At 40.0% G+C, this 26800-nt stretch overlaps 1 protein-coding gene across 3 annotated transcripts in view; it reads left to right on the plus strand.

Moving 5' to 3' along the window:
- The window catches only part of OSBPL1A (oxysterol binding protein like 1A), a 200318-nt gene that overhangs the window by 107200 nt on the left and 66318 nt on the right, over positions 1–26800 (plus strand). For all 3 annotated transcript variants that reach the window (XM_008069370.2, XM_021718229.1, XM_008069374.2), the window contains 2 exons: positions 4873–5035; positions 25373–25529. In XM_008069370.2, coding sequence (XP_008067561.1) covers positions 4873–5035; positions 25373–25529 — 320 coding nt within the window. The remainder of the gene's footprint in view (positions 1–4872; positions 5036–25372; positions 25530–26800) is intronic.

A 26800-nucleotide genomic window follows, 5' to 3' on the forward strand; every position in this document is an offset into this window, starting at 1 on the left:
GAGATGCGGGGTACAAATCAGGATTAACTGTGCAAGTAGACTGCTTGCAGGTGAAGCTTGGGTCTCCAACTGGTCCTTACTTCCCCTGGTTTGGGACCAGGTACCTTTTGTGTTGTTACGTTCTCCTCCCCTAGCCCCCAATAGTGTCCCTGCCAATTCCTCAGTTCTCACTTGTGAGTAAGAACATGAGGTATTCAGTTCTTTGTTTCTGTGATAGATCATTGAGTATGATGGTCTCCAACTTCATTCAGTTTGCTGCAACGCCCATGATTTTGTTTTTCTTTGTGGCTGTGCAATACACCATTGTATATATGTACCATATTTTCTTTGTCCAGTCTATTTTCATGGACAGTAGGGTTGGTTCCATGTTTTTGCTATTGTGAATAGTGCAACTGTAAACATATGCGTGTGCAGGTATCTTTTTTGTAGAACGATCTGTGTTCCTCTGCAGATTCACCCTTTTTAACAGCTGTGTGGTAGTAGCAGGAAGTCTCCTAAAGCACGTGTTTAAAAAATTTTTGAAGTGAGAGCATTGTTGGTCCTGTAACCACAGAATTAAGTGTCAGTGTTGTCCCTTAACTGAGAGATAAAACTAGATATGTTTTAAATTCATTGTCTAATAATTCAGTTTCAAGCTAATTCATCTGCCATCCATGCAACAGCAAAGAAGAAATGAGTAGGGCTCCTGCTGTTGAACTGGCCAGAGTATGGCCAATTGAAAGAGCTACACTGGATTAACCATCAAGGCCAAACTTTACTTATCTTATAAGTAGATAATTGCACACAGTGCTGTGTGAATACTAATCACTGATTCCCCACTTATTGCTGTGCCTTTGACAGATTTAATTATGATCTCTGCTTTACTTGACCTCTGTGAAACACAGGTAAATAAAAGGGCTCTTTTTTTAAAAAATTGGGTCATAGTCTCACTGTGTCACCCAGGCTGGAATACAGTGTCATGATGCTTGATCTGCTGGGCTCAGGCAATCCTTCCATTTCAGCCTTCCACGTAGCTGGGACCACGGGTGCATGCCACCATGACTGGCTAATTTTTTGATTTATTGTAGAGACAAGGTCTCGCCGTGTTGCCCAGGCTGGTCTTGAACTCCTGGACTCAGGCGGTCCTCTCACCTCTGCCTCCCAAAGTGCTGGGATTACAGGTGTGAACCACCGTGCATGGCTGGCACTTTCTAGAATGAGAGTGGATAAAATGTATATAAGCTGGTTAGCACATGACTTTTCAAAACTCAGGATTCTTTTGCTGGCTTTCATTCACTTTGGAATCATTCACTGTGAGTTTTGCCTTCTAACATGAAAGGGAGTGAAGTGAAATGAAAGACTGCCATGTTGAAGTGGCTTTGGGAGATGTATTCCTGTTACATTTGTACTGTATGCATCTTCATGGAGGATGGAGCAGTGCTTATGTTTACTGTTAAGTGTGTGGTGGTTCAGTCTTTAAGTTTTTCCTAATAAAAAGGGTAACATTTATGTTCACTTGATTATATGTTGATTTTTGTTGTAGGAAAGTCATAGGGCTGAGAGTGTATACTTTATATGTGAATTTGAGAAGTAAAATTTTAGTATTATTTCTAGGGAAGTTTTCGTGTAATCTAAATATACCTATTGGGGTCCACTAGTTCTGTGAAGGAAATTCTTTATTCTTTTAATAATAAATAGGATGATTATCATTAATTTGAGAATTTAAAAGACCTAGAAATTAACAGGCGTATATTGATATATAATACAAACAAAGTATTGTGCCTGGAATTGCAAAGAGGTATTGCACAAAAGGTGCTGTTTCTGTTACAACATCGTTTGCACGCTAGCAACTGAGAATTTGAAACATAGTTTAAAGACTAAACTATGGAAACATAGTTTAAATAGTTTTTAAACTATTAAAACACTCTTTATGTATCTTTATCAGCAATTTGACATTAATTTTGTGTGTGTGTGTGTGTGTGTGTGTGTGTGTGTGTGTGTGTGTGTGTGTGTGTGTGAGAGTCTAACTCTATCACCCAGGCTGGAGTGCAGTGACATGCTCATGGCCACCATAGCCTTGACCTTTCTCAGGCTTCCAAGTAGTTGGAACTACAGGCGTTCGCCACCAAGGCCGGCTAAGTTTTGTTTTTATTTATTGTAGAGATGAGGTCTTGCTATTCTGGCTGGTCTTGAACCCCTGGACTCGTGCGATCCTCTCACCTCCACCTCCCAAAGTGCTGGGATTACAGGCATGAGCCACTGCGCCTGATCCTACATTAATTTTTAAATGCAGGATTTTTTGTAGGTGTTCTGAAATATTGTGGTTGTAGAGGATTTGGAATTACATTGTTCTGGTGGTCCTTCTGACTAAAAAGTACTAATGGTAGTTTAGTGTGGTCTTAGATGCTTCTCTAAAGTGATGAGAGAGCTCATTACTAGTGCAATTTCTGTGATGTATAGTTATCTCTCATATGCACCATTACATGATGGGAGAAGTTGTCAATTGTGGGTAATTTTATAGTCCAGGTATCGTCAGGGGCAGAAAATCCCTTTAGGCTTGAAACTAATAAAAGTACACTCAGATCAATTGAAAGATAAAATGAGGTAAGAAATAGAATGCGGTTAGAGCCTGTTCCCCTTCTGCTTCCAACCCGTTTCTCTCTCTCTCAAGAAGTGAGAACAGATGTAAATGTGGCAGAAGTGAAGTGATGCTTATTTTAGGTGGATAAAGGATAAGTTACTTTTAGAGTAAGATTTTGTTGTTGAGGAGGCTGGATTTTGGGGGCCTGAATAGTTTATTTTACTGCTTTGCTGAAATCTGCTAGTTGAATTTAGGTATTAAGATAAAATGTATGTATTTGGCAAATAGAGGGGATCGTTTAGTTAATTCTTATCTTTAAAAGTACAACGTCAACAGCACATTTACAGTTTGATATTGGAAAAGCTAAAAAGAGAGAGGACAGCAGGGGTGAAGAATTTGGGTCTTCTTACGGTGTTCATTTTGGAATATACAAATATAACAGTGCTGAGAGATCTTTTTCTATTCAAAGAAAGGGTCATTTTGGACATCGTGCTTGATTTTGTAGTCTTTATTTATAGATAAATGGACTGCTTAACCCATCAGATGGAAGAAGAACAGCTTTATATATATATATATTTTAAGTTTACTCTAGCCATAGTATTCCTCTCTGGAGATACAATTTAGATTATAAGAATATTTGCAAGAATTTTCCAGCTTCCTAAAAATTGTAATTAAGTATTTTTTTTTCAATTTTTCCTATCTCTCTGCTCGTTATTACTTCCCATTTATTACATCTTTCTTTCATTATCACAGCTCTAATAATAATGATCTGGCTGCTGTACTGATAAACACTGAGGGGCCTAAGGACTGGAATGGTTCCCAAGATAATAAGAGTTTAACCCTATTTCTGCTATGAGCTAACATTTAGTAAAATGTATTTTTAGGTCTATCCAGGACTCTTAGAGTGTTGTACCTGATGTGCAGCTGTCAGGAGCTCAGGACCACAGAACAGAGGAGAGGCTTCATCCTTGGGGGCTGTGGGAAGGAGCTTGAGAGAGAGAATGCTGGGAAGTGAACGGGTAGATTCAGCCGGCAGTAATACAGATGGGCTCCGCAGCTTCCAAGACCCGGAGATGGAAAGTTTGACCTGGGGAAAGTTTTAGAGGTCACTCTATCCAGTGGATTTCAAAACTGTTGGAAACCAGCTTTGGGCTCGTTGGAGGCCCTCTGCGGGGGGAGGTGGAAGTCAAGGAGGTTGGGTCCTGTTCCACACAGCATCACCCAGTGCACTTCTGCTTTCTGAAACATCAGTCTTATATGTTGGGCTTATATTTGAGAAATAGGTTCTGCTGCTAAAGTGCAGAAAAGATTTGAAGACCACTGAGTTGAAGACTCACGATTAGATTATTAGGTGATAGTAGAAACCTCTTATTTTGTAGGAGAAGCTAATGACCATGAGACTTCTAGGAACATACAATTGCTGCCCATGGATCCCACCTTTTTTGGCTCCTGTATACAATACTACACTGGCTCCGGGAATCGGGCAAAGTTAAGGCATAGTAATGATTGCCAGAATTCTGATACAAAAATAGGTGAAACTGTCCATACCAAATCCAGTCCATGCTATTTTATGAGGATTAGGTCACTTGAATTTTAAAGTGTTTTGGTCAGCCACAAAGGTTTGGGTAGTTCTTGCATCAGCTAGGAGGAACAGAGTATATGTTCAAAGGGTTAAAAATAAAAACCTCAAACAAGATTTGCCTTTTCAGTAATCATTTATGTTTTTAGTATATTAAATTAAAGGTAAATCATGGAATTGCAACCAAAATATGGAGTTGAAAAATGGAAATTAAAGTGCGTATAGTCATTATTGGGCAACTTGTTTCCCTTCATTTGATATACCAATGATTTTGGAAGCAAAGTGGGGCATTTTATCTCATGCTTTGATGTGGTATACATTTTAATATGTAGAATGGTTTTAATTTTTTATTTTGTTCAAAAACTTGCTGAAACTGGCTTCTTAATTTCATGATTAATATTAAGGTAGAAATGTTCTTAATTTTTAAAATATATTTGTGTGGTTTCTGAATTGACTAATGTTCTTCTTATACCAGGATCTGGATCATTTGAGCTGAATTTGTTTGCTAGTTCTTAATCTATTTTCATTAGCTAGGCTGTTGTGAGAAAAGGCCCCACGGGAAGAACAAAATTAGCTTAGTATTTTGCTCATTCATCCATGTGTATACAACATGACTGTTTTCATTTCTGATGTTGGAATTGAACTGGATCAAAAGCAAATAATTTTCACATTCTCTGAGTACGTCTGTCTCCTGTCACTCTGAAGTGTTTTTTGTATATTTGTTTTCTTCTAGGTGAGAAATTTTAAATTGGAACAGGAGCAAGAAAAAAACAAAATTTTGTCAGAAGCACTGGAGACTCTAGCCACGGAGCATCATGAATTAGAGCAGTCTCTGGTCAAAGGATCTCCACCTCCCAGCATCCTTAGTGAGGACGAGTTCTATGATGCGCTGTCAGGTAACTCTACACCTTGTCCATGGTTTTTTTGGCAGTTGACAGTCCACTGCCTAAATATCTGAGAGCAGACGTCACCTTGAGTTTCCTGGAATAAGTAGATAGAGATGTATTAGTATAGCTCCTCAAACTTCCTGTTTTTGTGTCATGTCAGTAAGGCAGGAGTCTGAAAGTTTGGAATGAAGTTCACCACTGAGTCTGCCTATATTGAGATGTATGTTATACGAGAATTGGAGTGCTGTTAAAACCATTCACAGTTGATTTCATCCTTTATTCAGTGACCATTTCTTGAATACCTCCTGGTGCCAGGTTGCTATCACATGTTCTAAGAAGGGAGAGTTGGACAGTGTCTTTCCTCAAGATGTCTTTGCATAAAAGATACATATATGTATAGCACTTGGGCACAGTACAGTATGCTAAGTGCCAAAGTAGAGGTGAGACTGATGGAGCTGGAACAGAGAAAAGGAAGTACTTAACTTTGCCTCAGAAGCACATACTAAAGGATTGTGTAGCATACCTGCAAGGAGCATTGACTGTAGAGCTTCTGATGTTAGTCAGCTGTGTGACATGGGACAAATCCCATGACCTCTCTGGTTTACAGTTTCCACATATTTAAAACTTGATAATTGTAGAGTCCATTTCACCAAATTATATGATGACCAAGTTTGTATATTTAAATAGTACTTAGAACAGTGAGTGCCTGGCAGTACTCAGGACTAAAGAATGGGAGATGTATGTGGAGAGTTGAGGATGACTTGGAGAAGAGGCTCTGCTAAGTAGTTCTGATCTTTTAGAAATTCACTTTAGACTTTTTTGAGGCCAGTATGGGTGGGGGAGTGGAGGGGAACATGGATGGGAGTGGTTGGAGATCAGTGAAACTGAGAAAAATTATTTTATGGGAGGAGATTGAATGCATATGTAATAGATGAGCATATACATTTCCTGGGTTTCTCCAGACTTGACCATGGATGCAGGAAGCCGTGGTGTATATGAAGTGAAGGATCGGATTCATAATAGGAAATGAGAGAAAGGAAGCATGATGAGAGGTGCAGTAGCAATGAGAACTAAAGAAGATTCCTTAAGGAGGTTAAAGCAAGTGGTACGATAATGTAGGGCGAGGAAAATGATGTAGACTGATAGAGAAGAGATTCATTGTATAAGACAAACAGAATAAAATGAGAATATTATTAGGACATGTGTGGCAGAAGTAAACGAGGGGGAAAAAGTAGTTTTAATAGCCGGATTCAGGAATAGTTGGAAAAAAACATAATGGTGAAATATAATAGGATTTGTGAACAGAGTGACTCATGTTGGGAAGAGAAAGTAAAGGTAGCATTTGGAAGTGACCGAATGAGTGACAAGGTGAAGGGAGTATTTAGCATAACTGAGGGAGGACGGAGGGGGAGTTGTGACATTTCGACTGCTGGCACACGTTGCACTTCTACCCTGCGTCAAGTCCAGTAGTACCACTTCTTTGTGGAGCATCTAGAAAGGAAAGATTCAAGAGGGATTCTAGAGCCAAACATGTACCTCAGCCACTCATCTTCTATGTTCTTAAAACAAAACATAACAAATAAATTTTTATTCAAAGACCCCATGTTTCTCCTAAATAATTTAATATAAAAGTACATATAGAACCCAGTGAAATTCTCCCTTCACCCCTTATCCCAGTTAATCATGTCCTCTTCCTCTTCTTCAGAGGTTTTTTTTTTTTTTTTGAGTTGGTCTCACTGTATCATCCAGGCAGGAGGGAGTGGCACACTCATGGCCCACCCCAGCCTCAAATCCCTGGGCTCAGACCGTCCTTCTGTCTCGACCTCCTGAGTAGCTGGGACTAGAGGCCTGTGCCACCACTTCTGGCTAAGTTTTTTTTGATTTTTGTTTTTAAATATTTTGTAGAGACTAGGTCTCACTATGATGCCTAGGTCGTCTCGAGTGTCTGAACTCAAGCAGACCTCAGAGGTTTTTATTAAGAGCCTGAGATACTCTGTTCCAGACTTTCTAAAGCTTCACATGTATGCACATGTGCTTGTTTATATATGGACTTTAAAATCATGAATGGAAATAGCTGTATAGTTGCTGTGGACCTGTTTTTTCATGTGACAACTTGTCTTGGAAATCTTTCTTGTCAGTATTGTAACTCTAACTCACTCTTTTAAAAGGTTGCATATAAATCCACAATACAGTATACCGCAGTTTACTCATTTATTCTTTTCTTGATGGACATTTACCAGCTACTTCCTGTTTCTTAGTCATATTTTAACACTTATCTCCTCAGGGAGGAGCAGAGAAAAATAACTATAGTTCCTTGGTCAAGTTTGGCAAAAATTTCATCTCTAGTACCAATTGAGGTTGGCTTGCAGTATTTGCTGCTTTATGGATTGTTTTATTGAGAAGGATTCTGAGGCTCAGTCCAAGTGCCTAGGCTAATCAACAGATCCTACCATGGCTAGGAAATGGAGCGAGGGACAAGTACAAAGCAATTGTTCCTCCTTGCTTTGAATGGCCCACCTAAGTTTTGTTACTTTTTTGAACACAGTAGCCCTTTTGTTGGCTACGCCTATTATTTCCTACTGTAAATCTTAGGAATCATTTGGTACAATGTAGAAACTGCATTAAAATTAAGAGACAGATTCCCTTGGTTCAAGTCCAGACCTGTCCTTGTGCCGTCTCAAGGACACTTTTGTTTAGTTATTGTTTCCCTCACCTATACTTTCAATACCATATAATGTTAAATACTAATCTACTATTCCTGTGTTAGTTTGCTACTGCTGCTATAATAAATTACCACAAACTTAGTGACTTAGACAATGCAGATTTATTCTCTTACAGTTCAGGAGGTCACATGTCCCAAAATCAAGATGTCCTCAGGACTGTGTTTCGTCTGAAGGTTCTGGGAGAAAATCTGTTCTCTTGCCTTTCTATCTTCTGAGGACCCAACTGCATTCCTTGGCTCAAGACTCCATCTTCCCTCTGTAAAGTTAACTGTGGGATATCTGATGTCTCTCTGACTCTGACCTTCCTTGCCACTTTTATGAGGGCCCTTGTGATTACATTGGGCCCACTCAAATAATCCAGCATAATCTCACATCTCAGGATCTGTATCTTAATCATGTCTATAAAGTCCCTTTTACATGAGAGGTCATATATTCACAGGCTCCAGAGATTAGGATATGCACGTCTTTGGGGAACCATTATCCTGACTATCACAATTCCCAAATTTATATCGCCAACCCTGACCTTTTGCTAGAGACATGCAGCTGTCAGCTTGATATATAAAATGAATTCTCAATCTTCCTCCCAGATCTTGTTCCTTCTGGCATTGGCCTCATTTTAGTAAATGGCACCTCTTTCATCTCCTGAAGCCAGAAACTAGGAGTGATTCATGACATTCATGTAAAACATAGATCAAGGCCTGTTCATTCTACCTTCATATCATACCTTGGATTTATCCATGTTCTGTTAATGGAGGGTAGTGATGAAAGGTATAGGTACTGGAGCTGACAGCTATTAAGTCATAACTCTACCAATTCTTACACCGTTGGGAAAGTGAGTTCACTTTTCTGTGTCTCATTTATTCATCTGCAAATGGGTAATAGAATCATTGTAAGGAATAAGTTAATAAGTTTTTGTAATATACTGGAAACAGCACCGGGCATACTCTGGGGTTGACAAACGTTAGCTTGCCTGGTTGTCACCCACTGGCTGCACCCACTCTTGTCTAGCCTCTCTGCTGATCCCTTTGCTTCCAGCTGTGCCTGCTGATGTTCATTCTGCATGCGCCATCCACAGCGGTCCTTTGTCCACAATCACAATCCCCGACCTGAGTCACCTTCAGCGACTTCTCATTGCGCTTGGGATAAAATTCAAGTGCCTTAACAGGCCTCCATGGTTCTCAACATGATTCAGACCCTGCCTGTGTCTTCACACTCATATTGTGTCCCCTTGTTGCCGCCACTGACTGTACCCTTGCCACCCAAGCGTCACTACAGGCCTCAGATACAGTTGTGATGTCCAGCAATTGGATGCATACTTAAATGAGAACAAGGACAAGATATAGACCTATATCTCATTTGAAGCTTAATTTTAATTCCTAAATCACGATGGCTTAAATAAAGCCTATTCTGATATTGAGAAGATATGAAAAAAGATGCTCAAAGATACTTCTCTTAAAATATTTTAAAGTTATTTTCACTAAATGTTTAATCTTCTTTTAAAAAGCTTTGCTAACTTGTGTTACTTCCATTAAAATCATAGGATAACTTTATTTGTTTACATTCAAAGTCCATATAATTTCTTGTTTCCCTTTATCATGTCCCTGTAAGCTTTTTCAGATAAGCAAGATCAACGGAAAGCTACTGACACAGTGGGTGAAACAAACCTTGATGCAGAGCCAACAGTGTAGGATAATAATTTTTCTAGTCCCATGGGATCGCTTGAGAGATTCATACGATTTTATAAAACAAACATCTCTTTCTCACAATTTGGTTGAATTCCATTGTGTATTTTAAATTGCACAAAAATTATTTAAAAGGAGATACATTTAATGACGCATCTCATTTGTCCGTGTGTGTGTGTGTGTGTGTGTGTGTATATGTGTGTGTGTGGGTGTGTGTGTGTTTAAGGAATGAAATGGTTATATCAGGTGAAATTTCGGATATAACTGTAAACACTTCCTGGGAAAAGGGCTAAATTTCATTCATGCAGAAAAGTTTAATTAGATACTAACGGCTAACTAGTTCTGTGGAAAAACTATTCTGCCAGCAAATAAAGTTATAGAAATACTTTGCAGAAGAAGAAAGTGATTCTTTCTACATATTTCTACCCTATTAGTTTCACTTTCTTTATGCTATTTTGTCTACCAAAGCTCTCGATATCTCTTCTCCTAGTTGGCCTTTCCTGACCCTTCCACATGGAATGAGTTTCTTCGTTTGTGTACCTTCAGCTTACTTATCTCTTTAAGATGATAGGGGCCATATCTATCACATCTCTGAAGTACATCGTACAGAATCATAGTTGCTCTTGAAATGCTTGTTGATTGAAGGTTGTTGAATAAATGTCATTGATATTTCTGTCCTCCCTAAAAATATATTAGTATTCAGTAAAGAGCCTAAGATAATCAGGGATACATGCTGATTTCGTGCGTCTGTGTTCACCACTTTGGTTTCTGTAGGGGAGAGGAGGGATAAGAGGCAAAGGAGGAAGCAGGAATGTGATGGTATTTGAAGATGACATTGGTTCTCATGGAATGATTGTGTTGGAGCTAGGAGACCTGCTCACGGCATGTGGGGGATGGGTGGTGAAAGGTAGAGGGGAGAAATTTATGAAGGTGCATGACCTTAGGTATCTCGAATAGTCTTCTAAGGAAGTGTTTTTGAAACATTGCCAGTTAAATAATTTTATGGCTGTTATTCTTTAGTATTAGTCTGAGATAGCAGTTTCACGGAAAATTCCTGCTGTTTGAATATTATAAGTTTAGAATGCATTGTTTTTCTTACTCTGTTCATTTTCCTTTTTAGAAACATGTTGAGATCAGTTAGTCTAGAAAGGTTTTCTTGCTAGGTTTTCCTCTTAATGCTATTTTGGCTGAAATGTGCATGAATAATACATAAAATCCAATAGTGTAGATTGGCAAAACCAGTAGACAGTTATGTCGTGAAATTGAAACCAGTTTTAGCGTTTCTCAGCAGTTGTAGGGGTAGATCTTTTAAAACATATCTGTAAATCAAAACTTTCAAAACATAAGGTGGTAATTTAATGACTTTGGTTTTATGTGGAATACAGTAACACAGGAACTGCTGTAACCTATGTTAAATAAAGTTGAATCCAATAAACGTAATAGGTAATGGTTTAGAAAAAGAAATAATATCTACACTGGCATTTTACAAGAAGATGGACAATTGGACCAAGGTGGTTAGTGTTGTTAAAAACTCCAAAGTATGTCATTTAGTAGTAAGACCTGGTTCACACGGTTCTTTATATTCCCAGACCCAGCAGTTTCTCTTCTTTGCTTATTTTTGAAATAGCTGTATATTTCCTGTCTGTGCCTTTCTTGTCTCTTTTCTGTAGTCTGGACTTGTCTAGGATTTGGTGATTTCACCTACCTCTGTATTCATAGCACTTATTTCTCTATTACCCCTTTTATTTGACAGTTATCTATATGCAGCTCTGTTATTGCCATTTTTTTTTTTTTTTAAGAGTTATGGTCTCAGGCAACCTCCTCAGGTCCCGTCTCACTGTGGGAGCTTTTCTGTCTTCTCAATAAATCCTGCTTTCTCACTTAAAAAAAAAAAGAGTTATGGTCTCTGGGCAAGGTAGCTCACGCCTATAATCCCAGCACTTTGGGAAACTGAGGTGGGATCATCACTTGTGCTCAGGAGTTGAAGACCAGCATGGGCAAAATAGCAAGACTTAATCTCTACGAAACTTAAAAATTAGCTGGGTATGGTGACACATGCCTGTAGTCTCAGCTACTTGGGAGGCTGAGGCGGAAGGATTGCCTGAGTCCAGGAGGTTGAGGCTGCAGTGAGTTGTGACTGTGCCACTGTACTTCAGCCTGGGCAACAGAGTGAGACTCTGACTCAAAAAAAAAAAAAAGAGTTGGGGGTCTTACTTTGACTCCCAGGCTGGAGTGCAGTGACACGGTCGTAACTTACTATACACTGTGAATGCCTAGCCTCAGGTGATCCTCCCGCCTTAGCCTCCTGAGTAGCTAAGACTACAGGCACATACCACCATTTCCAGCTAACTAAAAAAAAACTTTTTTCAAGATGGGGTCTTGCTGTGTTGCCCAGGCTGGTCTTGAACTCCTGGCCTCAAGTGATCATCCCACCTTGGCCGCCCAAAGTGCTGGCATTACAGGTATTTGCACTTTATCTTACATAGCTTTTTGTGTATTTCTCCCTTGCCTTTCAAACAACATTGTGTGTTCCTTAAGGGCATGGACCTTGTATTCAGTTTTGTATTTCTCCTATTTTCTGGCACAAAACAGGTTAATTGGTTGATGTAGATGCAAGTTGAGTATCAGAGAGGTGTCATAGTAGAGGATGTCAAAGTAGTGGAAGGGTCTCATAATCTAGTTTTATGTTTATTGCATTAAAACTTATTCAGCGATTTATTCATTGTATATAAGTTGTAGGTACACACTAGTGAATGTAATTTATCCTTTAAGTTTTGAGTTGACTTTCTGGGGTTATATTAATTTTCAAAAAATTTTTATTGAATAAATTATTTTGTACATTCATATTTATTGTGAAACTGCATGTATTTTGTACCATCCTGAGCACTGGGAGGGTTTTGTTAACCAGATACACTTGCTGAGTGCTCATTGTGCCAGGTGCTTTGTTAGTCCTGGAGATTCCAAGATAAAGGATCTCCAATCTCTGAAATCAGTGGGTTTGTAGTCAGGCCAGGGGACAAGACCAATGCATGGGCGATCATTACAGTGTAGGGTGTTAAGGGATATAGTCCTCCATCCACTGAAGCTACCTACTCCCAAGATAATCAGACCCCAGATTTTGCCATCCTCGATAACTGTATGTCCTGATCTCAATCATACATCCTGTAATCTGACTACTGTCTCCTGTCTCCAACCTATTCTTTCTAAAACCCTGATCCAGCGTTTCATTGACCACACCAAGACATCTACACTATCTTTTTCCAGTCCCTCTTTGCCGGGCTTAGGTTGCATGGGATATCATACAGTCATTTTCCTGCCTTTCTCTCTCTGAATTTTTCTCACCTGTAAAACTCCAGTCTGTTCTTCTCCCCCTTCCATGCCAGTCCTCAAGCATCTAGATGAGGTAGAGACGCACAAGACCACTGGCTGGTCTTGCTTTAAATACATGCCTCTCCACTTCTGTTGAATCCTTTCTGCTTCCCAACAGTCTCATGACATTTTTCTTATCAGTTCTTTCTACCTGCTTATTTCATACTTCTTATTTTACCTGATGTTCTAATACCTTTTCTGACATCCTGCTCCATCTTAGGGCATTATTCGTGTTACTGAGAAACCCCTCTTGTTTCCACTACCAAAGCCGCCAATACACATGCATGTGTACCCCTATATCCTGCTTTCTCTACTTTATGACAATGAATGTAACATCCCTAACTGAAGCCAACCCCTCTGTTTATGCCTGGGTCCCCAGCCCCTTTCACCTACATAAAGACATCTTGCAACTCCTCTCTACCAGGTAATTTATCCCTATTAGGGTAACTTATCTTAAACACACACACACACACACACACACACACACACACACACACACACACACACCACCTTTGATTTTCACTTTCCTTTCCTGCCATTCTTTGTGAACATCCTGCAGTTGGTCATTTGTTTCCACCATCGCACTGTGATTGCTCTTGACTAAGTCGTGGTTGCCAGATGGAGTGGTCCTTTCTCAGTTATCTTCTTTCTTTCTCATTCATCAGCACTTAAAGCCGCTGATTATGCCCTCCTTCTTAGAACACTTCACTTGGCTTCCAGAGTTCCATTCTCACTTGATTTTTTTTTCTCAGTTTCCTTTGCTAGTCTTTGTGTATCCTTCCAACTTTAGGTATTAGGGGGTCTCAGAGTACAGTCATTGAGCCTCTTTTCTCCACACTCACTCCCTAGATCCTTTGTGCTCAGAGTGTGGGCTGTGGACCAGTAACGTTGGCGTCACGTGTTGGAAATGCAGGCTCTTAAGGCCACAACTCAGACTTAGCGAACGAGAGCCTGCATTTTTACAGATCTCTGGGTGATTTGGAGTCACATTAAAGTTTGAACAACACTGCCTCACATGACCTCATCTAGACCCAAGTCTTTCAATGTCTATATTTTGATAACACCAGACTCATTATTCCCCTGAATTTCAGACTCATTTCTAAATATCTGTGTGACATATTCCCTTAAGTGTCTAATGGGGTCTCCTAAGTGTCTTAAAATGTCAAGAAGAGCACTCTTGATTTCTGCTCACATGCCTGCCTTCTCTGCAGTCTTCCACATCCTGGTAAATGGGAAGATTAGTCTTCCCAGTTGCTTAGGCTGAGAACCTTTGGATTATCCAGACTCTTATTTTTTTCTCTCGTATCCCACATTCAGTTCATCAACAAATCCTGTTAGAGAAATGCAGAGAACCTGACCACATCTCCTCATTCCTCTCTTGGTGTCTAAGCCCTCACCCTGTCATCTCTTGCCTGGATTGGCACAGTGGCTTCCTAGCTGGTCTCTCTGCTTGTACCTTCCTTCCCACAATATCTTCAACACCGAATTCAGTGTGGTCTTTTCAAAACAGGAATCAGTTCACGTTGATTCTCTGCACTGAACCTTCCAATGGCTTTACTTCTCGTCTGTATGAAAGCTAGAGTCCTAGGTGATCTGGCCCATTGCCTTCTTTCTGAAGTCGGCCTCTGCCTGCTTCCTCTCTCCTCTGTCACACTGACCTCAATGCTGGTTCTCAGACTTGTCTGGCGCGTTCTCCCCCAGGCCTCTGTTTTGCACGATTTCTTCCACCTGCTCCTCCTCTGTCCCAGATATCTGCGGTGCTTACTCCCACACTCCTTCATGTCTCTGCTCAGAGAGACCTTTACCCTGTCATTTTCGATTCCTTTTTCTTACCTTGTTTTTAATAGCCATTTCGTTCACATAATATGCATTTGCTTATTGATATCCCACAACTGGAATGTAAGCTGCTCAGTTATGGAGAGACCTTGTTCACTGGTGTATGAGAGGGGACCCCCCCAAAACCCCTGGGATTTATTTATAGAAAATTGTGTATTTATTCTTACATGTTTAAACTTCAGTCACCTTCAAAGTACTGTTCATTTGATGCAATACACCTATCGAGATGTTTTTTCCACTACTCAAAACAGTTTTTGAGCTTGTCAATTTTGATGCCTTTGAGTGCATTTGCTGTTTTTTGTGTGACCTCTTCCACATCAGCAAAACGTTTCCATTTAAGGACTTCTTTTTCTTTTTTTGAGTCAGAGTCTCACACTGTTGCCCAGGCTGGAGTGCAGTGGCATCCTCACAGCCACCGCAGCCTCTACCTGTTGAGCTCAGGTGAACCTTCCACCTCAGCCTTCCAGGTAGCTGGAACCACATCTATGTGCCACCACGCCCGGCTAATTTTTTGATTTATTGTAGGACGAAGTCTTGCCAAGTTGTCCAGGCTGGTCTCAAACCTCTGGTCTCAGGCAATCCTCTCCCCTCAGCCTCCTAAAGTGCTGGGATTATAGGCTTGAGCCACTACACCTGGGCTTGAGGACCTTTTTCATTGGGGAAACAAAAAAAGTTGCTTGGGGCAAGATCAGGTGAATAGGGAGGGTGGGGTGTGGGGGCCATGCCATTTTTGGTCAAAAACTGCTGAACATTCAGCATGGCATGGGCAGGTGCATCGTCATGGTGGACAGCTGTTTGTCAGAACTTGGAATATTTCTTCTGCAAATTGTGATACAACATTCTCAAAACTTCTAGATAAAAACTCGGTTGGCTGATCCAGAAGAAAAAATTTCAAGTGTGCTATAAGGGACCTGTCCTCCAAAAAGATAATTCCATTTTTTTAGGTCCTCCCTCATAATTCTAGCTCCTAAAGTAGTGCTAGACAAAGGAAGAGGTTCTTAGTACATAGTTGTTGGACAAGCAAATGAAAAGTACCACCAAATGGTGCATAAGATATGTTATAGAAGTTCAGAGGAGAGGCAGCTAACTACCTGGAAAAGCTAGAGAAAGTATCACAAAATAAATGATATGTAGGAATGTTTTGGAGGGTCCCTAAAGCCCCCGGAGGGCGTGTGGTCCTGTTGACACTTTGATTTTGATCCAGTGCAATTGATTTTTGGACTCAGAATTTCTGTTGTTTGAAGCTCTAAGTTTGTGATAATTTTTACAGTGACCGTAGGAACTGATACATCAAGGCTATCTGTAAAACCTAAAACTGATCTTATCACTCTGGAAAAATGCCCACTGACTCCCCATCACCTACGCGTTAAAGTTCACATTCTATGATCTGACCCACGTTAATAGCTTATTTCTTCTTTTTTTTTTTTTTTTGAGTTGGAGTCTCACTCTGTCACCCAGACTGGAGTGTAATGGCCGCTCCCAGCCACTGCAGCCTCGACCTGCTGGGCTCCGGCGATCCTACCGCCTCAGCCTTCCAAGTCGCTGGAACTACAGGAGCGCACTACCATGCCTGGCTAATTTTTTAAATTTATTGTAGAGATGAGGTCTCGCCAAGTTGCCCAGGTGGATCTCGAACCAGTGGGCTCAGGCAGTCCACTCACCTCAACCTCCCAAAGTGCTGGGATTACAGGCTGAGCCACCGAGCCCGGCTTAATACCTTATTTCTGAGGACTGAGTCTTTCCTTTCCCTCCGGCCACCCTTCTCTCTAGCCGTGCCAGATAATCTTGACCACATATCTTGTTTTTCCAGACCTTGGGGCTGTTTGCTCTTCCCCTGCCACCTAGTGTTCTCTCCTGCTGCCTAAAATCTTATTCATCCCTCCAGGTGCAGCTCCAATGCCCCTGGCTACCCTAGTGGTTTCTTCCCCTATTCCCACAAATACTTTGTTTAAACGTATGTATATATGTGTATCTTCTGCAAGTTGGAATTTGAACACTTGGAGGGCATCAGCCATATCTCATTAATCTTTGTAAACTGTTTCAGTAAACATTCCTTTACTGGCATGTGAATAGGTATTTAGTAAGTGTTGATTTATTAAATTGAAGTCACATGAAAGCACCTTGTTTTCTGACTATGGGTTATTGTGTCACTAGCCTTTAGTTCTATAATACTTTTCTTTGTAAAGTGATTGCATATGTGACCTCCCTGAAAATAATGTTGAGGAAGGCTCTCAATAAGACAAATTGGAAAGCTCTAAATTTAGTAGTCCAAAATAGATACGCATAAGATTTCCAGTAGCTCTCCATGTATCTTTAAGACCTGAGAGATGTGGCAGTCTCCTTGATGGATGAGCATGTTCTTGCTTATTGCCAAAGTTGTCACCATTTGTTTGGTATCAGATTCTGACTTGCACAAGTGAAATTCGTTCACTGTTAAAAACCCAGAGGGTGCCAGGTTATTGTGCAAACTTTTCTGAGCTGTTGTTCAGATCATTAAAAATTATAAAGAGACAGAGGGTGAAAAATATTTCTTGTAGCCCACATACTATGGTTTGTGTAATTCTTCATCTTCAATTACATGTGCAGATTTTGCAACTTGTATAAAATAATAATAGACTTAGTTACTTGGGGACAAGCCAATACTTTTAAGAAACTCTGTCATAAGCAACACTGTACCATTTGACTAGTTTTGACCTTGGACATCATTCAGAGAGGCTATGTCTAGAATGTCTCTGACTCTCGTTGCTTGCTGCCAAGACTCTGTTTCAGAGTTTTTGTCGCTTCCTTAGTAAATTACTGTAGCAGTCTCTTTGCAACCCCCTCTGGACTCATCATGATTTTCAGTTCATAATTACTTTAAATGTGATAGGTTGTATTTATTTTCTTTATGTTCTTCATGTTTACTGTGCTGTTTCTGAGTTGATACAATTTTACCTTAAGGCTAAATAAAAATCTGGCACTGATATTTTAAGTTCTACCTTGGATATTTTTAGAACATGCCTAGTGTGTGGGAAACCATAAACAATAAAGATATTAAACTGAATGTGTGTGCATTTCCTGGCCATTTTCTGTTAACCTTAAGTAACAGGAGGAAGACTGACTTGGACACTGTCCATGGTTCTTCCACATCTTGCTCATTTGTACTATTTGTTCTCAGGCTGGTTTCCAAAGGTCATGTTTAAAAAAATGTTTATCAGGATAACTTATAAGAATTGTTGGCATGTTTATACTGTGAACTTTCTGACCTTTTCTTTCAGCCTTTTAATAATAGGAAAAAATTAACAAATCAGCACTTGAAAAGTTTTCTTACTCAAAAAAGTAGGATATGGTCAGGATCCTCTTAATTCGAGAGTAAAGTTGAGGTCACAGTAACCCAGTGACAGCCATTGGCCTTCATGCTATTTTGATGAGAAATGGGACTGTGTTCAATCAGAATGTGTTTAAAATAATTCTAAGGTCTAATATGGACAGAGCTTTAACGATCTGGGCTGTTGGAGACTCGTCACATTAAAAAATCTTCAAAGGATTTTTTTTTTTAGTCATTCTATTAATACTACTGTTTTCTTTTCTTTTTCTTTTTTTTTCTTGAGTTGGAGTCTCACTTTGTCACCCAGACTGGAGTGCAGTGGTTGCTCCCGGCCACCGCAGCCTCGATCTGCTGGGCTCAGGCGATCCTTCCATGTCAGCCTTCCAAGTAGCTGGAACTACAGGCATGCACTACCATGCTTGGCTAATTTTTTGATTTGTTGTAGAGATTAGGTCTCACCATATTGCCCAGGCTGGTCTCGAACCCATGGGCTCAGACAGTCCTCTTGCCTCGGCTTCCCAAAGTGCTGGGATTATAGACTTGAGCCACCACACCTGGCCAATACTACTGTTTTCATTGCGAAATTAATCTGGTAAAGATTCTGTTTACCTTCAGTGCTTCTCTGTAAGCTAGATGATTTATCTGTAAAATATAACACATTTTCCAAAATGTTATTCTGACACTTTTTTTTTTTTTAAGAGACAGAGTCTTGCTATGCTGCTCAGGCTGGTCTCCCACTCCTGGGCTCAAGTGATCCTCTTGCCTCAGCCTCCCAAGTAGCTGAGAGTGTGTGCTTGGCTTGATACTTTTTCTATAAAATATAATTATGAGTTAAGTCATCTGAATTCTTTTGTAACTAGGTCAGAATAAACAAACTCACAAGTATATACCACGAAACCCATTTCCCATCATTATTCAGGGCTACACAGATTTTTCCTAATTGTCCATCAAAAGTTTACTAAATAATGTAGGAATATTTCATAAATCCTTAATTGTTTTTATTTCTTTGAGTTGGAATCTCACTCTGTCACTCAGGTTGGAGTACAGTGGCACGCTCATGACCACCACAGCCTTGACCTGCTGTACTCAGGCAATCCTTCCACCTCAGTCTCCCAAGTAGCTGGAACTATAGGTGCTCACCACCATATCTGGCTAGTTTTTTTGATTTATAGAGTTGAGTTCTCACCAAGTTGTCTAGGCTGGTCTTGACCCCCTGGACTCAGGCAGTCCTCTTGCCTCTACTTCCCATAGTGCTGGGATTACAGGTGTGAACCACTGTGCCAAGCTGCTCTGTTTTTCAGGGGTCAATGAAGTATCCTGAAATTTTTGAGTGACTTTGCTTATCATATGTATGTGTATGTATGTAAGGGGAGAATGCAGCAGGGAAATAAAAAGAATAATGAAAAGTTGACGTCTGAAATCTAGCTATGTACATTATTAAAATAAATTCTGCTGCGTTAAAAAATATGACAGTAGAAAAACCAACCAGTCTTGTTTCCCATGTGGTTATCTTTTGTTACTGATAGTGAGGTGATAATTAACAGAATCAGAATGTAGTTCCTTCCTGCATCCAGTATGAGAACTCTTATGCTTTTGAGACAGGTTGTTTGTTTGCTTGCTTGTTTGTTTTTTGTTGTTGCTTTTGTTGCAGTAAAATATACGTAACATGATTTTCACCTAGTCATTTTAAGTGTACAATTCAATGGGATTAAGTATGTTTACATTATTATACAATGGTCACCCCACTTGTTTCCAGAACATTTTTGTCATACTAAACTGAAACTCCATACCTGTGAAGCACTAACTCCTCATTCCTCCTTTCCTTTCTCCCCTTGTTTGTTCGTTTTGAAAACACAAGTATTGTGCCCTTACACTACAGTAAGAGAGCACTGTAACCAGCACATGGGAAGCTTGAAACACACGCTTTCCATTAGTTTATGCTTTCCATTAAGGCATCCATATATTGCTTAGTAATATTTTTATGTTTGTATGTGTGAGCAAAATGGAAAACCTTCAGTTTTAAGATTGAATTATCACCTTGGAGGCACTGATTTACTCTACATGGAGACTTGAAAATTACTCATTGGATAGCTTTGACCTTGATTGGTTAACCTCCACAGTGGCTGTGTATTGTTATTTAGCTAAACATGATAAAGATTCTGTCTACCTTCAGTGCTTCTCTGTAAGCTAGACAATTTATCTTGTAACAGATAGCTTTTTAAAAAGTGTTATTCTAACACTTATTTTTTTAAAGAGACAGAATCTCGCTGTGCTGCCCAGACTGGTCTCGAACTCTTGGGCTGAAATGATCCTCCTGCTGCAGCCTCCCAAGTAACTGAGACTGTGTGCTTGGCTTGACACTTTTTCTATAAAATATAATTATGAGTTAGATCACCTGAATCCCTTTGGTACTAGATGGGAATATATAAACTCACAAATATTTAAATTTACATATCTCTAGAACTGTGGATCTTTACATGAAACTATACTGGAGATAGAGGGGCGTGACCAAGGCTATGAAGGCATAATCTATTAAGAATGATTCCCTATTACCAACAGTGGGATCCCAAGCTATTTCACACTATGTGTATATTTAACATCTCTCATTCATAGTACTAGAAATCACTGAGCTTTTGTTTTTAAGCAGCTGGTTTTTATCTCACTGATCATTGCAAATCATATAATTAATTATATTTCCCTCTTTGCCTTTGAAACTTAAACTCAGAGGTTATGGTTTATTCCAGCAAGTATACAGAGAACCTCGTGGCATGTTCTGGGATACAACCTCATTCCTAGCGTCATTTTATATTCCCTTTGTCCCACTGCCTGCTTTTGATTTTTATTTATCCTGAATAGTTTCATGACCAACTCACAGCCTTATTTCTACCTAGTAGCCCCCACCCCGCATTCTGTGTCTTCCTCCAGTGCCTTACTGACTACTTCGTTCTCCCTGTGTTGGGCCATGTCATTCTTATTGCCTGGAACAGTTTCTGTGTTGGAACTCTTACTCCTTGTCAACGTTCTGGCTCAATTAACAGCCACATTCCTTTTCTGGCACTCTATCCTCCACTCTATAAAACTGACTGATGGCCCACTCTCCCCATTCAGACTTGTATTATTGTACCTGACAAATGTACTCATTTGTTTATAAAGCAGCCTGCCTCTGTGGACCATGGGCAGGGACCGGGTCTCATGGTTCTTTGCATCTACATGCCTTGTTTGTACATGATGGAGGGAAGGGGGGAACAAATTAAGCAGGTGTGGTAGAGAAGTCAAAATGAGAACTGAAAGATGACCATTGGACTTTACAATGTGGAGGTCATCAGTGACCTTTGTCAGAGCCCTCTGGGGAAAAGGTGGGGATAGCCTGGTTATATTAGAGCAAGAAGGCTTGAGGGCAAGATGAAGAGGAGTGGGGGAGGCAGAAGGAGGATGAAGTGGAAGAGCAACGAGCCAGGGAGAAGAGCAGTGAACAAGAGGAAGGGACAGAAGGAGTGAGTCTAGTGCCGCTAGCCGCAAAGGACAAGGGGGCTATACTGCCAACTGATAGCGTGACCCAGGGCAAGGGCAGTGGACCCCCTGCAAGTGTTCTTAAAGTGACTGATACCCATGAAGGCAGTAGGTCTTCAGCTTGTGTATTCACTAAACTGAAGTCTTGTTCTGAGAAGTCTGTCTTTGCTTCATAGAAGCTCTTGCTGCCTCTTGTTTAACGTTTCCAGTGTATCTGCTTTTTGTTAAAAAAAAAAAAATGTCTGTTTTGGTGACCATGTCCCTATCTTGCAATTTATATCTCTTAAATTGTGAACACAATATCCTGCACATAGCCAGGTTTAATAAATGCTTGAGGTATTTTGCTTCTTTGCCTTTTGGTTTTTATGACATCTAAATTATAAATAGGCCAGGCACAGTGGCTCATGTAATCCTGTAATCTCAATACTTTGGGAGGCCAAGGTGGGAGGATTGCTTGAGCTCAGGAGTTCAAGACCAGCCTGGGTACCATGGTGAGGCCTCATCTCTTAAAAAAAAAAAAAAAATTTAACTGATCATAGTGATGTGCACCTATAGTTCCAGCTACTCGGCAGGCTGAGAGGGAAGGATCACCTGAGCCCAGGGGGGTCAAGGCTGTGGTGAACTGTGATCATGCCACTGCACTCCAACCTGGGTGACTCAAAAAAGAAAATAAAGAAATAAATTATAAATTAATAACACATCTTAAATAGTACTAGCCAATAGAGACAAAGTTGTTTTGACTTTTAAAATCTTAGTTTTTTTCCATAGGAAATAAAATTTTAAATATAGAAGTGAAAAGCCACCCTCAACTCATCATTCCAAGACTGCTGTCATCATTGTTGAGTCAGGCCTGGTTTCTTTTGCTCCCTTGGAACATGTCTCTCCCTTCTGCCCTAGCACCGTTTTCATTTTCATAAGATTTGCTGGTCTACCATCTCGCCTTTGCAGCCTTTCCTGACATCCCTCTGCCTACTCCAGAAAACTGACTGGTGTCCTCTTTGCCTTATGTGCCCCAAACAGACTTGTTTGTTCATATAACTGCTTTCCTAAATCTGACTGGTCTTTCTTTAATGCAGAGAGAAATTATTTCCTTGCTTATATTTTAGAGTTTTAACACGATACCGTGATTTTTTTTTGAGGGAGCTTAGCATTATGTTAAAAGTGATTTTCTATTTTATGAAATGGTTCTTGTAAATACAGTCTTATCAACTGATTTCCTCCAACAGGAACTTGAGCCCGTTAGTAGCTATTCAGGTTGTCTTTGTTTTCAGTAACCATTTCTATCTGCCAAAATTGACGATGAAAAACACACCTCTATAAATTTGTTATTAAAATATATTTCTTTGTTATACCACATGACAGAACTAAACTGTATTTTCAGAAATTCCATTAAAGTTATATTTATAGGAAATAAAAATAACTTTCCCAACCTTAAAGTTGTCTTTGCATGTAACATATCATTCAGAGGTTTCAGGTGTATTGTCCAACCTGCACTTGTTCTTTTGAATTGACCAGATGTGATAACAATAAAGTGCTATGGTTTTTGCTAAATTACAGAATGTAGGGAGGAAAGAAGGCACTAGAACATTGTATTTCCTGACCAGTTTAGCTATAATACAAATTTAGCAGATTGTCAATAAATGTATTTTAATAGGAAGTTTGCTAGAATGTGTGTCTTAGTGTCTCTCTCGGAGCTAAGAGACCAGTGAATGGATTATCATCTGCTTAAGATGGAAAGTTTTAGATTATTTTGAATTTCTGTTTTAACAAAAACTCATGCACCATTTAAAGCTTTGTGGAGATTGAGTGATCATTTTTGTTTTTGTTTTTGTTTTTTTTGAGTTGGAGTCTCACTCTGTCACCTAGACTGGAGTGCAGTGGCTGCTCCCGGCCACTGCAGCCTCGACCTGCTGGGCTCCGGCGATCCTTCCGCCTCAGCCTTCCGAGTAGCTGGAACTACAGGCGTGCACTACCACGCCCGGCTAATTTTTTTATTTGTTGTAGAGATGAGGTCTCACCATGTTGCCCAGGTGGGTCTCAAACCCACAGGCTCAGGCAATCCACTCATCTCAGCCTCCCAAAGCTCGGGATTACAGGCTGAGCTGCCGAACCTGGCTAAGTGATCATTTTAAACTGAAATATATAAAATGTTAAATAAGGAGTTAGAAAATCTGGGTTCAAATCCTGGTTTGCCCATTCCCAAGCCATGAGACCATTAGCACACTTTTATGTATGTATGTATGTATGTATTTATTTATTTTATTTTATTTTTTATTTTTATTTTTTTTGAGTTGGAGTCTCACTCTGTTGTCCAGGCTGGAGGGCAGTGGCATACTCACAGCCACCCCAGCATCGACTTGCTGGACTCTGGCGATCCTTCCTTCTCAGCCTTCCAAGTAGCCAGAACTACAGGCATGCACTAACATACCCAGCTAATTTTTTATTTATTGTAGAGACGAGGTCTCGCCAAGTTGCCCGGGTGGGTCTCAAACTAACAAGCTCAGGCAGTCCACTTGCCTCAGCCTCCCAAAGTGCTGGGATTACAGGCTGAGCCACTGAGCCCAGCCTATTTTATTTTTTGAGCTGTGGTCTGACTCTGTAACCCAGACTGGAGTACAGTGGTTCATCACACCCTTGATCTCCTGGGTTCAGGCAATCCTACCTCCTCAGCCTCCTGAGTAGCTGAGAATATAGGCCTGTGCCATTATACCCAGCTAATTTTAAAAAATTTTAATTTTGTGAAGACGAGGTTTCACTATGTTGCCCAGGCTGGTCTTGAACTCCTAGGCTCAAACCATCCTCCCACCTCGGCTTCCCAAAGTGCTGGGATTATAGGCATGAACCACCATGCCCTGCCAGCTCACTTATTAATAACCACACAGTCCTGCCTCATTGTCACCAAAGCATTCTTGAGATGCTCAAAAGAGATGAAGAATGTGAAAGTGCCTGATACTATAATGTACAAAAAGTTGTCTTGCTGTTCCCCAAAAGGCAGATGGCACCACTCTGAATATCTAGCCAGTTGGGAACATAGCCTTTCCATCCTAAGAATGCCTACCTGACAAGTAATGTAGGGACACTTCAGGCTTTAACTCTTGAGGATTTAAATCATATCATACTGGAAACAGTATTTTTAAAGTATTTAAAAAATTTCCTTCACTTTTGTGTCTATAGTATTGGATGTGATAAAAACTTCTCATAAGGACAACTAGCTACTACAGCTTTTTCATTGTATGTTAGTTTTAAAAATTGAGTGGTTTTTTTCGGGAAGTTATGCTTAAGATACTTTAAGAGGGAAGATAAAGATGACATTTTAGAGGCAGCTGCTGCATATGATTTCTTAAAGAATTGAATGATCTGTCGGACTTGGTGCCTCAGCCTGTAATCCCAGCACTTTGGGAGGCCGAGGCGAGTGGATTGTCTGAGCCCATGGGTTCAAGACCAGCCTGGGCAACTTGGCGAGACCTTGTCTCTACACTAAAAATCGAAAAATACCCGGGTGTGATAGCACACGCCTGTGGTTCCGGCTACTTGGAAGGATGAGGCAGATGGATTGCCGGAGCTGCGCAGGTCAACACTGGGGTGGCTGTGAGTATGCCACTGCACTCCAGCCTGGGTGACAGAGTGAGAATCCAACTCAAAAAATATTATTAATAATTGGACGATCTTTGACAATTTCTTTTACTATGTAAGATCTGCTTAATTGTAGGCTTACAGAAGCATACCTCTGTCTCATAAATCCACTTTATTGGGTGCAGATTCTCTGAAATCCCTGAGGAGCTAGTTAACGGATGAATTGTTGAAGGACAAAGTAGGCTGCTTAAGTTTCAAAGCCTGATGGCATTAAGGGAGGTATCCATTGTTACTGAAGCCTCGCACCCAAGTTCAATTCATTAACTATGAACCTACTCTGTCACAGATTCCGAGTCGGAACAGTCCCTGAGTAGATTGGAAGCAGTGACAGCGCACTCCTTAGAAGAGGAAGGAGAGCATTTGAGCAGTAGAAAACACAGAATGTCTGAAGGCAAAGATTGTGGTGGTGGAGATGCTCTCTCCAATGGCATCAAAAAACACAGGTAAGATAGCCTTCAACAGTTATCCCTGCTGCCTTTTGGGGATAAAGTGAATTTGGGTTCATAAAGAACAGTATGCCTTCTCTTCACCGCCCCCACCCCTCTACTGGGGATTTGTTTTGCTGTGTCAACTCAAAGAAAGGATTTAACGAGTGCTTTTTCCTTTCCTGTTTAAGAGACTATCATGTGTAATTGTAGGAAGAAAGCACACAACTTGGGTTTAGCAGCTAGGTGTTTTTAGGGGTACATATAAATCCTGTAGTTGGTGATTTAGAAGAGTAATTTGGAACTAACTATTGAAATTGATGCTGGGCTCCCTTTTTCATCATACATGTTTTATAACTCTGCCTCCCAATGCTATTTTAGTTTCTGGTCATTTGATCCTCTGATTGGTTTTATTAAGAATGAATGGTAATATTGCTAGCTTGTTGACACAATTTAGTTAAATTTAAACAAAGACTTTTATTAAGACCCAGGGTTTGCTGAACATAACCATTTTATACTATCTGATGACATCAGTTATGTTTTTATCCCCTTGATGGTTTAGTCCTAGTGATTGTCCCAAATTAATGAGACGTAACAGATACCACAGTTCTCTGGTTTCAGCAGAAGTTTACAGACTCAGTGCCATATGTGCATGCTGGTATTCATATAGTGAAATGTTTTACAAAATTATCAGTGAAGGATATATCCTATTACCATTGTAAAAATCACTTTTTGGTTAGAGAATTATTAATGGTTAATTTCTACAAAATAACTTTTTGTTTAATATTTGTAGATCGTGTAACTCTAAGCCCATTTCTGTACCATGATTCTGGCACAACTGGTCTCAACTATTCTGGAAAAAATGTACCCATCACTTCTCTGATTTATTTGTATCCTCTCCTTGTTAACAAAAATGTCTTAGTTTGTACTTATTTTTAAGAGAGCAGTGAATTTTAGGTAACTAGCTAGATAACAATTTTTCTTTTGTTATTGATTATCCTTTGATGGAGTTTACTATCACAAATTATATGACTAGCAATGAGTGACTTACCTGATTCCCTCTGCAGTTACTATCAGCATCTTTGGAGTTCAGGACTAAATTCTGTTCAGAACATGAAATACCTAACAGTAACCTGGCAGGCCTACCAATCTCTAAAGAGAAGACTACTTTTAACTATTCAACACATGCATCATGTCAATCCTGTGAGAATATAGGTGAAATCTTTGGAAAGTTCAAAGAAGCATACAACTATTCAATACAATTATTACTCTCAGGAAGAGCACTGTGC

The sequence above is a fragment of the Carlito syrichta genome, unplaced genomic scaffold, assembly GCF_000164805.1.
Source record: "Carlito syrichta isolate Samal-C Ts95f unplaced genomic scaffold, Tarsius_syrichta-2.0.1 Scaffold311970, whole genome shotgun sequence".
NCBI lineage: Eukaryota > Metazoa > Chordata > Mammalia > Primates > Tarsiidae > Carlito > Carlito syrichta.